This window comes from Anomaloglossus baeobatrachus, chromosome 6 (assembly GCF_048569485.1).
Source record: "Anomaloglossus baeobatrachus isolate aAnoBae1 chromosome 6, aAnoBae1.hap1, whole genome shotgun sequence".
In the NCBI taxonomy this organism is placed as follows: Eukaryota; Metazoa; Chordata; class Amphibia; order Anura; family Aromobatidae; genus Anomaloglossus; species Anomaloglossus baeobatrachus.
In genome coordinates, this window is record NC_134358.1 from 392,153,874 (window position 1) to 392,168,710 (window position 14,837).

At 39.5% G+C, this 14,837-nt stretch overlaps 1 protein-coding gene across 1 annotated transcript in view; it reads left to right on the forward strand.

Annotated features, from left to right (window-relative positions):
* Positions 1–14,837, forward strand: part of BMPER (BMP binding endothelial regulator) — a 492,868-nt gene that overhangs the window by 77,658 nt on the left and 400,373 nt on the right. Inside the window, exon 3 of the mRNA XM_075315106.1 lies at positions 2,805–2,904. Within this exon, the coding sequence (XP_075171221.1) occupies positions 2,805–2,904 (100 nt within the window). The remainder of the gene's footprint in view (positions 1–2,804; positions 2,905–14,837) is intronic.

Genomic DNA, 14,837 nt, shown 5'->3' on the forward strand with positions numbered 1-14,837 from the left:
GAAAAAATAATATTTCACTTGGGAATTAACCTAATAACACACTCAGCTATTAGGGAATGTGAGAACAGGTTGTAATTAATATTATACAGGAAGAAATAGATTTTCCCACCACAAGAAACAAAACAATAAAAATGCAGGGACATGACAAGAATCTGTATAACCAATCATTACAATGCAAATGTATGAATGATTGTCTATAAAATGAGGATAGTCTCACATTCGAGGCTGTAGAGGTTGGTGAGATATGGAGCTTGAAAGTCAAAAGTTCAAAACATTGTTAACCTTTTGCTCTTCAGTGTAAGCCTAACGGGGCCTTACTGGAGATTTTTCTCTGCGACATATACTTTGTGAACTGCATGATATTGACCAATCATAAGCAGGAGGTGTCATGCAGGGGAAAAAAGAACAGACCTTTACTAAACCCTGATCTCCCAGCTACAATGAAAGTTCTGACTGTCATTATAAACACTTTTAAGGCGGCTTTACTCGCTACGATATCGTTAATGTTTTATCGTCGGGGGTCATGTTGTTAGTGACGCACATCCGGCGTCATTAACGATATCACAGCGTGTGACACTTACCAGCGACCTTAAGCGACCTCAAAAATGGTGAAAATCGTTCACCATGGAGAGGTCGTTCCAAAACCAATAATCGGTAATGGTTGATTATCAATGTTGTTTGTTGCTCCTGCGGCAGCACACATCGCTGTGTGTGACACCGCAGAAGCGAGGAATGTCTCCTTACCTGCCGCCGGCCGCAATGCGGAAGGAAGGAGGTGGGCGGGATGTTACGTCCCGCTCATCTCCGCCCCTCCGCTTTGATTGGCCGGCCGCTTAGTGACGTCGCGGTGACTTCGCTGTGTTGTCGAACGTCCCTCCCCCTTGAGGGAGGGATTGTTCGGCAGTCACAGTGACGCCACCGACCAGGTAAGTGCGTGTGACGCTGCCGTAGCGATAATGTTTGCTACGGCAGCGAACACACGATATCGCACACACACGGGGGCGGGTGCTTACACGCTCGATATCGCTAGCAATTGCTAGCGATGTCGTAGTGTGTAAAGCCCGCTTTAGATCTCCTTTCATGAGTTAGCATTACGGAGAGGGAAACATCAGAGCTGAGAGTGATTACAAACGCTTCTAGTTTTCATCTCACAACAGTTAGTTTGAGGAGAGAGGGATACAGCATAGATGAATGACATTACAAACATTTTTGCAACTGCAGCTTTACTTTCACAGTCCTGCTATGCTCCCCCCCCACATTGAAGTCCTGAGAGGGGATCTGGAAGTGATTGTAATCACACTCAGTTCTTACACATTAGCCGCAGAAGTAAGGTATGGAAACAGGGTGTATTTATATTTCCTCTGCATGATGCCTACTGCTTATAACTGATCAAAGTCATTCACTGGACAAATTACATTCCCTAGAGTAAAATCTCTAGTAATGGTCATTTGGGTATAATCCAGTGGGGTAATGTCCAATGACACCCTTTTATTCCTATGGAGTTTTGTTCTGATAACATTCTCAGAATAAGTCACTATAGGTCACTGCCAGTCAGTGCTAGGTACTGAGTTTCTCACATTTGTTAGAAATTCCATACCTACCGTTGACTGACAGTGACCTATGGTGCCTTGTCCTAGAACATTCTCAGAACTAAGTTCCATAGAAATTGTTGGCAATTGTAGGACATTACTCCATAGATTATGTTGGAACTTCCAGGATTTCTTTTTAATTAATTAAATTGGTGAACGAGGGAATGTGGGTGAGAGTTTATTCAAATAAACTATTTTTTCTCTGTGTGTGTTTTTTAACTCTACACTTACACTTGCTGTGTTAGGAAAGGGGTGTTGGATAGATGCCTATCCATTACTAACACCTAGGCTTGATGCCAACTGTCAATTCACAGCTGACATCAACCCCAAAAATATTACCCTGATTGCCACCACACCAAGGCAATTGGAAAGAGCTAGGCAAAGCCCAGAGTTTGCGCATCTAATGGATGCACCACTTTTGGGGAGGCTGCGATCTACTATTTTTAGGCTGAGGAGGGCAAATAACCACGGGCCCTTCCCACCTTGATAATACCAGCACGAAGCTGTCTACTTTACTTTGGTTTGTTATCAAAAATAGGATAGAGACCGCGCCAGTTTTTTAAATTATTTATTTAAATAATTTTACAAAATGGTCTGGAATCCTCTTTATTTTTGATACCTAGGCAAGGTAAAGCTGACAGCTGAGGGAAACAGTCCGCTGTTGTTTGTTTTACGTGCACATGGTATCAAAAATTAGCGGGACCTCACATCATTTTTTTTATTTTTACTCTATCCACGTTTGTTTGGAGGGCAAGTGCCCCCATTTTTTTACCTTTTGCAGCTATCTAGCCCTTACTACGATCATTTTACAGGACAGAGGTTCAGGTCTCCATTGACTTATATGGGATTCGTGGACCAGGGTCTAGTTCGCGGTTCGCGTCAAGTCCAGGTCTTGAACCAAACTTTGAACTAAAGTCCAGCCAAACCCGGTGAACCCAAATGCCCATCGTTTCACTCATCCCTATTAAAGAGGTGTTTCTATCTGTGATATGAATGGTTAAGATGGAACATTCCACAAACTGACACATAGCATGCATCTTGAGAAAAGGACCGCATTACGCACTGTCTGAAATGGAGAGGTAGACACACATGTAGGCCTCAATGTATTTGTATTAATACTCTACTGTATTTATCAATCTATCTGTTTTTTTTATATTTGTATTAGAAATGTTTGGAAAACCCATGTACATATGCAATTGTTTCATGTCATTATAGAATCAAGAAGTAACCTGCAAGAGAGAAAAATGCCCGGTGGTTTTGAAGGATTGTGCTCTGGTCATAAAGCAGAGAGGAGCTTGCTGTGAACGTTGTAAAGGTACAGTTTTTGATTTTCTGTAAATACAATAATTTGTAGTACATCATTTTGTATATTGATGTGTTTAACAGGAGAGTTCCACCATCTATATATTATATAATACCTTGTATAAACAAGACTCTCAAAAGGATTGTCCACTACGTTTATATGAATGGTCTTTCCTTCAGATATGTCACCCATATCAGATAGCTGACACATTCGCACATGAGCTATTACCAGTGCAGGCTGTGGCTAGATGTGATCAGTTGAAGAGCTGCACAACTCCGTCAATTGTATATTGGTTACAGCAGAATACTCTAGATCCACCCACATTCATTTGAATAGGGATGGATGTGCCGTACTCAGCTGATCACACCTGCCCAAGACTGGCATCAGAACAGGCGATCAGTGGGAATGTCGGATGCCACACCCCATCTATCTGATATTGATGTCCAATCCTAAGGATAAGCCATCAATATAAAAGAAATGGACAGCCTATTTAACAAAAATAGTCTCAAGGTCTTGAAAAGTTTTTTTCTTTGCAAAAATGAACATTATTGTAGAGGTATAGGTCGGGGTGATACAGACGTATGAATCGCCCGAGGAGCACATCCCAATACTCGTACCAACTCTCCTGAACTGAGCGTGACAGCTGCACAGAAATACATGCTGACATGCTTGGGTCTGGAGAGCCGACAGCCAGTCCGAGGATTGTAATGCGATTATCGGACAAGTCATAGTGCTCTGTGACCCTGGCCATAGACCGATTGTTGGTGAACACAAGGTGTGGACCAGAAGATGATTTTTTTTGCTGTTTATTTTACTGTTTGTTTAGAAACTTTATTAATGTTTTACAGATGTATTTTTATTACTATTTACTCGTATTAGTTGTAATTTTTCGAAACTAAAGAGAGAAATAAAACCGGTAGAAAGTATAGTGGAAATCTTGTTATCTTTTCTGTTATTATTATTATTATTAATAATAATAATAATAATAATAATAATAATAATAAAGTTTAATTTAAAGGGAACCTGTCACGCAGGTAGCGTGCTCCAAAGTCTTGGGAAACTCTGGCGCATGCTACCTTCAGGTCATTATTAAGGGGTTTGGTGTAGCTATATACTATAGCTCCTCTTTGGAGATACTGCAATGACGTTATGACCACCCTCACTGGGCTACGTCTGCAAAAACTGGGGAGATTGTTCCATATTATACGTTTTACGCCTTCATATAGTTTTCTTCTATGGATGTTACTATAAACATTTTGAACCTTCACTCTTTTGTGATCTATTTGAGGTGCGTATGTTGAGCCAACTAATTAGGCTAATTAGGTATTGGATGTCAATTATTACCTGCTTTTGGCTCGCTTCTTGACTCTTTTTTCATCATCTGCCATTTAGAGGCATTACATTAATTACTATTTGCCTCACCTTATACATCAGGGTTTGGTTTTTGTGTCCCTTCTAGTTAGAGGGGCTATTTATGTGTCAATTGTGTCTGTTATCCCTGTTTATTTTAATAAAAAATAATTAAAATTATATTTTCTTATTACCCAGCTATTCTCATAAATTTACATTTGGGGTAAATTGCTTTGTGCTATTAATCAAATTGTTAAAGCTTCTTTGAGACGTGTCATTGAAACATAGGTGGTGATGATTAGACATCAATTGATCTGATCTACATGTTATAAGGACTGGTAGATCTTGAAAGCTGCTTTCTGTTGGTCTTCGAAAGCTTCCAATAGCTCCTCTTAGCTTGGCTCGGTTGTTGCATTAGCTTGAAATATTGCATTGTGTGTGGCCAGCTGTATCCTATGTGTGCGCTGAGTGACGACTTGGGTACAGTCCAAAAGAGAAAAATAAAACAGATAGGGATACTGTCAGTGGAATAGATCAGCTGTGACTATACATGTCATGGAAACTTATTAAGATTGGTCTTCTTTTCCTGAGGTCTGAATTATTTGTGTGACATAACCTTCTAATCTACAGATGTCGGTGGTTGACCTCCACCTTGCTATGCACCCCAATTTGGGATGTATTCCATCTGTATAGATTTTGGCGTTTGGTGACTGTTCACATTGGGTCATCAGGCTTTGTCCACAGGCTATATATATACTTCATGCAGCATTTGCTTGGACCTGTCCCGCCCACAGCCATGACTCACTCATGGGTACGGGACTGCAATAGACCAGGTGAGTGCTGCTGAGAGCAGTTCTGCTATTTATATGTGAGGCCGCATGGCACATTTTATAAAAATATTTTAGTGTAGGACTGCTTCAAATGAGATTTGCCGTGACGTGGCGAAGCAGCTCAAGAAATTGCAATTTTTTGCCAAAAATCTCAAAAAAAATTTTATAATGCAGTTTGGAATATTTGATGCCTTAGTGCACATTGGTGCTGGCTCTTTGTTGTTTCTTTTTTTAATCTACAGATGTATAGAACATCCAGAAACATGTGAAAATTGTAAGATTTCATTGCAGTTGTTTAATGCACTGAAATATTTTATTGACATTCACTAAGTATTACACAAAGGACATAATAGGCTGAAATTTGTTTGGCTTAACGCTCGAGTGTCTCAGTAGACGGTTAAGGCAGTGTAATGATATTAATTAAAGATCTTACTGCATTTCAACATTTCACTGCCTTAATATCACAGATTACTGGAATTCACAAGTACCTGAAATCAGCACCTCCAAGAGTCCAAAAGACACATTGAATTGTGATGGCATCATTTCTGTGCTTTGTGTTGGCCTCCATCAGATCTGTCTCTAAGGATGAATTTATCAAATGTTATATAAACCATTTGTGGCAGATGTTTCTTCACACAGTTTACTTCTCATGTCAAGCGTAATTGTTAAATGTTAAAAAAAGAAGAGGAAAGGAAGGGTATCCTAGTAGCAAATATCTATGGATGGGCTGCAATGCTGTGTACATCCAGCTTGTGGTTTAGTCTGCTTCGTGCTTATGACATGACTCATCTTTACAATGTACATCATACAGAATGTGGTCCTTTTTTAGTTTATGTGATCATCTTTACAATTAACCCTTTATCAGTGGAATCTGACCAAAAGTGCTACAATATGTGGAATACAGTAAAATATAAATGTATTTCTTGGTTTGTCCTCTTAGAAAAACGTATTAACATTTCATAGATTGTCTTGTACAAAGCACCAATTTTCAAAACTTCCTTACAAAATTCTGTATTAGGGATTGCTCAACATATCAGGTTTTTATATAAACCTAGAAATATTCCTCTGAGGAATAGTCCAACAGTTCAATATAAAGAGTCTTTATTAAAGACCAATAAGTGGGGATCCCTTAAGTGATGACAATACAAAGTGTCCCAATGCAAGGGAACAACAAAGAAGGAGGACGAAAATCAATTCTAAAAGTACAATGGCAAAATAGTGCAGACGAAACATGCCAGTGGCAGGGGAAACCTAGAGTGGATAACAGCTACCTAGAGGCAGTAAAATGCACAGCTCCCGAATAGCTCAAGACTGTTGTAATGCCTACCACAAAGATAAGTAAATGCATGCAGCAGAGGTGACTGCAGACCCAACAGAGATCAAATCAGGGTATCCAATCCAATGTAACAGTTCTACGGATGAGCTGCAGACTCTCACAGATAATAACACCCATAAATAACAGGTAAAACATCGTGCATGTATAAAGGCAGACCAGAGATACTAGGGAGCAGGGCACACCTTGACGCACGTTTCACCAAAGGACAGCTTCATTAGGAGGCGTGGTGAAAAATACATGGCGGGAATACTTATGAATGTGGACCCAGGAATACTTATGAATGTGGACCCACTCAACTTATTGGGTCCTGGAGAAAATCAGCATGCCATCAGCATGTTGCCCCACCCCCTGCTACGCCAAGGCGAGCCAAGGACAATGGGAAGTAGGGTGTGCATCATGCACACCATCCTCATGACAACACATATCAGTTTGTTTAGTTGTTTCAAAGTGATGACATTCCCAATACCCTCACATGACTGCTGCAGTCCATATCACCTGCCCCGCTGGTGATAGCAGCACTATTGAAATATGGCTGCTGAGGTCTCAATGCACAGACAATTTATTGATGACAACAGTAAATGTGTAAAGCATATGTTCAGCCAAAATTGCCAGGTTTGGACAACTATTATCTAATAATAATACCAGATTAAAGTAAAGAGAAGCTGATGCTCTGTCAACTTGACATCACTGGAAGTGGCAGAATCGCCAGCAAGAGCTGTCTGTAATGGCTCTGCGCTGGTAGAGATCTGCGATAGGCAGAATTATAAGGTAGTTAATCACTACCTGCCAGTTAGTTGTTAGGCCCCAAGTAAAATAATAAAATTGACCCGGAGAACTCCTTTAATTTATTTACCATCTCAGCTATTAGGGGTTTTTTTTGGGTAGTCTAAAAATTCTACTGTAATGCTTTATGTGTCAGTGCTTTCCATAATCTTCTTGTATACAAACTTGAGAAAAAAGTTTGTCCAATATTTAACCCCCAAAATCTCTGGTACCAAACAACCAAAAAAATGGTCTTGTTTCTGGAAACAGCATGATTTTTGTTTTGTTAATTCAGCAAATATACACTTCTCACAAAAAGTTATGGATATATGGCTTTCAGGTGAAATTTCTGGATAATCCTAAAATGCACTTTAACCTTTTCTGGTGAACTAAATGTGATCTACTCTAAACATTTGAATGCACATGTCCAACTGTTCAATATTTCATTACTTTTTGAACAACTTGCTGTTCTCTAACAAGGAGCTTAATGGCAAAATTCACAACAGCACAATCCATGAATTACCCAATAATTTTCGGGGTTCAATTAGAATTGGTATTTCGTCCTCATAATGATGATCACATTTTGACATCGTGAGACCAAGATGACGCTTAAGAATTAATGAACAGTTCCCTGCCATTGCAAGGCTTCACTATGGGGAGATAAGGTATGCACACCAGTGACTATGTAAGGGGAATACATGTAATAGCAGAAACTGCTGTGTGAATACTGACATGAAAAATTCAATAGCTATATGTAAGAATGAAATGTGAAAAATGGAACCTGCATTACTGCCATGAATATATGAATAAAGAGAAATTTAGCTACTGAATTGATCAATGCAATAGAGCCCCAACACTACGCCAAAGTATTTCTCTACGTTGGGGTCCCTAGCTTGTGTGTGTCCTCTCATGCAGTTAAAAAACTTACCGTGTATGGGAAGATGAGACCCAGGCTATATATACGATGTGGATTGGCAATAGGTGTGTATGGGGAGGGTTCACAAACGAAAAACTACTAACAATAAGGAATAACGTTTGGAACTCCATTCTATGTCTGAACTGGGTGCAAAAACCTAAAAAAAATCACTATGGGGAGATAAGGTATGCACACCAGTGACTATGTAAGGGGAATACATGTAATAGCAGAAACTGCTGTGTGAAAACTGACATGAAAAATTCAATAGCTATATGTAAGAATGAAATGTGAAAAATGGAACCTGCATTACTGCCATGAATATATGAATAAAGAGAAATTTAGCTACTGAATTGATCAATGCAATAGAGCCCCAACACTACGCCAAAGTATTTCTCTACGTTGGGGTCCCTAGCTTGTGTGTGTCCTCTCATGCAGTTAAAAAACTTACCGTGTATGGGAAGCTGAGACCCAGGCTATATATACGATGTGGATTGGCAATAGGTGTGTATGGGGAGGGTTCACAAACGAAAAACTACTAACAAATAAGAAATAACGTTTGGAACTCCATTCTATGTCTGAACTGGGTGCAAAAACCTAAAAAAACATCACTATGGGGAGATAAGGTATGCACACCAGTGACTATGTAAGGGGAATACATGTAATAGCAGAAACTGCTGTGTGAATACTGACATGAAAAATTAAATAGCTATATGTAAGAATGAAATGTGAAAAATGGAACCTGCATTACTGCCATGAATATATGAATAAAGAGAAATTTAGCTACTGAATTGATCAATGCAATAGAGCCCCAACACTACGCCAAAGTATTTCTCTACGTTGGGGTCCCTAGCTTGTGTGTGTCCTCTCATGCAGTTAAAAAACTTACCGTGTATGGGAAGCTGAGACCCAGGCTATATATACGATGTGGATTGGCAATAGGTGTGTATGGGGAGGGTTCACAAACGAAAAACTACTAACAAATAAGAAATAACGTTTGAAACTCCATTCTATGTCTGAACTGGGTGCAAAAACCTAAAAAAACATCACTATGGGGAGATAAGGTATGCACACCAGTGACTATGTAAGGGGAATACATGTAATAGCAGAAACTGCTGTGTGAATACTGACATGAAAAATTCAATAGCTATATGTAAGAATGAATTGTGAAAAATGCAACCTGCATTACTGCCATGAATATATGAATAAAGAGAAATTTAGCTACTGAATTGATCAATGCAATAGAGCCCCAACACTACGCCAAAGTATTTCTCTACGTTGGGGTCCCTAGCTTGTGTGTGTCCTCTCATGCAGTTAAAAGTTAGTAAGTTAGTTAGGTTTTTGCACCCAGTTCAGACTTAGAATGGTGTTCCAAACGTTATTCCTTATTGTTAGTAGTTTTTCGTTTGTGAACCCTCCCCAACCACACCTATTGCCAATCCATATCATACGCATAAATAGCCTGGGTCTCAGCTTCCCATACACGGTAAGTTTTTTAACTGCATGAGAGGACACACACAAGCTAGGGACCCCAACGTAGAGAAATACTTTGGCGTAGTGTTGGGGCTCTATTGCATTGATCAATTCAGTAGCTAAATTTCTCTTGATTCATATGTTCATGGCAGTAATGCAGATTCCATTTTTCACATTTTCACTCTTACATATAGCTGTTGGATTTTTCAAGTCAGTATTCACACAGCAGTTTCTGCTATTTCATGTATTCCCCTTACATAGTCACTGGTGTGCATACCTTATCTCCCCATAGTGATATTTTTTTAGGTTTTTAAACCCAGTTCAGACATAGAATGGAGTTCCAAACGTTATTTCTTATTTGTTAGTAGTTTTTCATTTGTGAACCCTCCCCATACACACCTATTGCCAATCCATATAATACGCATAAATAGCCTGGGTCTCAGCTTCCCATACACGGTAAGTTTTTTAACTGCATGAGAGGACACACACAAGCTAGGGACCCCAACGTAGAGAAATACTTTGGCGTAGTGTTGGGGCTCTATTGCATTGATCAATTCAGTAGCTAAATTTCTCTTTATTCATATATTCATGGCAGTAATGCAGGTTCCATTTTTCACATTTCATTCTTACATATAGCTATTGAATTTTTCAAGTCAGTATTCACACAGCAGTTTCTGCTATTACATGTATTCCCCTTACATAGTCACTGGTGTGCATACCTTATCTCCCCATAGTGATGTTTTTTTAGTTTTTTGCACCCAGTTCAGACTTAGAATGGTGTTCCAAACGTTATTCGTTATTGTTAGTAGTTTTTCGTTTGTGAACCCTCCCCACCACACCTATTGCCAATCCATATAATACGCATAAATAGCCTGGGTCTCAGCTTCCCATACACGGTAAGTTTTTTAACTGCATGAGAGGACACACACAAGCTAGGGACCCCAACGTAGAGAAATACTTTGGCATAGTGTTGGGGCTCTATTGCATTGATCAATTCAGTAGCTAAATTTCTCTTGATTCATAAGTTCATGGCAGTAATGCAGATTCCATTTTTCACATTTTCACTCTTCATATAGCTATTGAATTTTTCATGTCAGTATTCACACAGCAGTTTCTGCTATTCCATGTATTCCCCTTACATAGTCACTGGTGTGCATACCTTATCTCCCCATAGTGATGTTTTTTAGGTTTTTTGCACCCAGTTCAGACTTAGAATGGTGTTCCAAACGTTATTCGTTATTGTTAGTAGTTTTTCGTTTGTGAACCCTCCCCACCACACCTATTGCCAATCCATATAATACGCATAAATAGCCTGGGTCTCAGCTTCCCATACACGGTAAGTTTTTTAACTGCATGAGAGGACACACACAAGCTAGGGACCCCAACGTAGAGAAATACTTTGGCGTAGTGTTGGGGCTCTATTGCATTGATCAATTCAGTAGCTAAATTTCTCTTGATTCATAAGTTCATGGCAGTAATGCAGATTCCATTTTTCACATTTTCACTCTTCATATAGCTATTGGATTTTTCAAGTCAGTATTCACACAGCAGTTTCTGCTATTCCATGTATTCCCCTTACATAGTCACTGGTGTGCATACCTTATCTCCCCATAGTGATGTTTTTTAGGTTTTTTGCACCCAGTTCAGACTTAGAATGGTGTTCCAAACGTTATTCGTTATTGTTAGTAGTTTTTCGTTTGTGAACCCTCCCCACCACACCTATTGCCAATCCATATAATACGCATAAATAGCCTGGGTCTCAGCTTCCCATACACGGTAAGTTTTTTAACTGCATGAGAGGACACACACAAGCTAGGGACCCCAACGTAGAGAAATACTTTGGCGTAGTGTTGGGGCTCTATTGCATTGATCAAGCTAAATTTCTCTTGATTCATAAGTTCATGGCAGTAATGCAGATTCCATTTTTCACATTTTCACTCTTCATATAGCTATTGGATTTTTCAAGTCAGTATTCACACAGCAGTTTCTGCTATTCCATGTATTCCCCTTACATAGTCACTGGTGTGCATACCTTATCTCCCCATAGTGATGTTTTTTAGGTTTTTTGCACCCAGTTCAGACTTAGAATGGTGTTCCAAACGTTATTCGTTATTGTTAGTAGTTTTTCGTTTGTGAACCCTCCCCACCACACCTATTGCCAATCCATATAATACGCATAAATAGCCTGGGTCTCAGCTTCCCATACACGGTAAGTTTTTTAACTGCATGAGAGGACACACACAAGCTAGGGACCCCAACGTAGAGAAATACTTTGGCGTAGTGTTGGGGCTCTATTGCATTGATCAATTCAGTAGCTAAATTTCTCTTGATTCATAAGTTCATGGCAGTAATGCAGATTCCATTTTTCACATTTTCACTCTTCATATAGCTATTGGATTTTTCAAGTCAGTATTCACACAGCAGTTTCTGCTATTCCATGTATTCCCCTTACATAGTCACTGGTGTGCATACCTTATCTCCCCATAGTGATGTTTTTTAGGTTTTTTGCACCCAGTTCAGACTTAGAATGGTGTTCCAAACGTTATTCGTTATTGTTAGTAGTTTTTCGTTTGTGAACCCTCCCCACCACACCTATTGCCAATCCATATAATACGCATAAATAGCCTGGGTCTCAGCTTCCCATACACGGTAAGTTTTTTAACTGCATGAGAGGACACACACAAGCTAGGGACCCCAACGTAGAGAAATACTTTGGCGTAGTGTTGGGGCTCTATTGCATTGATCAATTCAGTAGCTAAATTTCTCTTGATTCATAAGTTCATGGCAGTAATGCAGATTCCATTTTTCACATTTTCACTCTTCATATAGCTATTGGATTTTTCAAGTCAGTATTCACACAGCAGTTTCTGCTATTCCATGTATTCCCCTTACATAGTCACTGGTGTGCATACCTTATCTCCCCATAGTGATGTTTTTTAGGTTTTTTGCACCCAGTTCAGACTTAGAATGGTGTTCCAAACGTTATTCGTTATTGTTAGTAGTTTTTCGTTTGTGAACCCTCCCCACCACACCTATTGCCAATCCATATAATACGCATAAATAGCCTGGGTCTCAGCTTCCCATACACGGTAAGTTTTTTAACTGCATGAGAGGACACACACAAGCTAGGGACCCCAACGTAGAGAAATACTTTGGCGTAGTGTTGGGGCTCTATTGCATTGATCAATTCAGTAGCTAAATTTCTCTTGATTCATAAGTTCATGGCAGTAATGCAGATTCCATTTTTCACATTTTCACTCTTCATATAGCTATTGGATTTTTCAAGTCAGTATTCACACAGCAGTTTCTGCTATTCCATGTATTCCCCTTACATAGTCACTGGTGTGCATACCTTATCTCCCCATAGTGATGTTTTTTAGGTTTTTTGCACCCAGTTCAGACTTAGAATGGTGTTCCAAACGTTATTCGTTATTGTTAGTAGTTTTTCGTTTGTGAACCCTCCCCACCACACCTATTGCCAATCCATATAATACGCATAAATAGCCTGGGTCTCAGCTTCCCATACACGGTAAGTTTTTTAACTGCATGAGAGGACACACACAAGCTAGGGACCCCAACGTAGAGAAATACTTTGGCGTAGTGTTGGGGCTCTATTGCATTGATCAATTCAGTAGCTAAATTTCTCTTGATTCATAAGTTCATGGCAGTAATGCAGATTCCATTTTTCACATTTTCACTCTTCATATAGCTATTGGATTTTTCAAGTCAGTATTCACACAGCAGTTTCTGCTATTCCATGTATTCCCCTTACATAGTCACTGGTGTGCATACCTTATCTCCCCATAGTGATGTTTTTTAGGTTTTTTGCACCCAGTTCAGACTTAGAATGGTGTTCCAAACGTTATTCGTTATTGTTAGTAGTTTTTCGTTTGTGAACCCTCCCCACCACACCTATTGCCAATCCATATAATACGCATAAATAGCCTGGGTCTCAGCTTCCCATACACGGTAAGTTTTTTAACTGCATGAGAGGACACACACAAGCTAGGGACCCCAACGTAGAGAAATACTTTGGCGTAGTGTTGGGGCTCTATTGCATTGATCAATTCAGTAGCTAAATTTCTCTTGATTCATAAGTTCATGGCAGTAATGCAGATTCCATTTTTCACATTTTCACTCTTCATATAGCTATTGGATTTTTCAAGTCAGTATTCACACAGCAGTTTCTGCTATTCCATGTATTCCCCTTACATAGTCACTGGTGTGCATACCTTATCTCCCCATAGTGATGTTTTTTAGGTTTTTTGCACCCAGTTCAGACTTAGAATGGTGTTCCAAACGTTATTCGTTATTGTTAGTAGTTTTTCGTTTGTGAACCCTCCCCACCACACCTATTGCCAATCCATATAATACGCATAAATAGCCTGGGTCTCAGCTTCCCATACACGGTAAGTTTTTTAACTGCATGAGAGGACACACACAAGCTAGGGACCCCAACGTAGAGAAATACTTTGGCGTAGTGTTGGGGCTCTATTGCATTGATCAATTCAGTAGCTAAATTTCTCTTGATTCATAAGTTCATGGCAGTAATGCAGATTCCATTTTTCACATTTTCACTCTTCATATAGCTATTGGATTTTTCAAGTCAGTATTCACACAGCAGTTTCTGCTATTCCATGTATTCCCCTTACATAGTCACTGGTGTGCATACCTTATCTCCCCATAGTGATGTTTTTTAGGTTTTTTGCACCCAGTTCAGACTTAGAATGGTGTTCCAAACGTTATTCGTTATTGTTAGTAGTTTTTCGTTTGTGAACCCTCCCCACCACACCTATTGCCAATCCATATAATACGCATAAATAGCCTGGGTCTCAGCTTCCCATACACGGTAAGTTTTTTAACTGCATGAGAGGACACACACAAGCTAGGGACCCCAACGTAGAGAAATACTTTGGCGTAGTGTTGGGGCTCTATTGCATTGATCAATTCAGTAGCTAAATTTCTCTTGATTCATAAGTTCATGGCAGTAATGCAGATTCCATTTTTCACATTTTCACTCTTCATATAGCTATTGGATTTTTCAAGTCAGTATTCACACAGCAGTTTCTGCTATTCCATGTATTCCCCTTACATAGTCACTGGTGTGCATACCTTATCTCCCCATAGTGATGTTTTTTAGGTTTTTTGCACCCAGTTCAGACTTAGAATGGTGTTCCAAACGTTATTCGTTATTGTTAGTAGTTTTTCGTTTGTGAACCCTCCCCACCACACCTATTGCCAATCCATATAATACGCATAAATAGCCTGGGTCTCAGCTTCC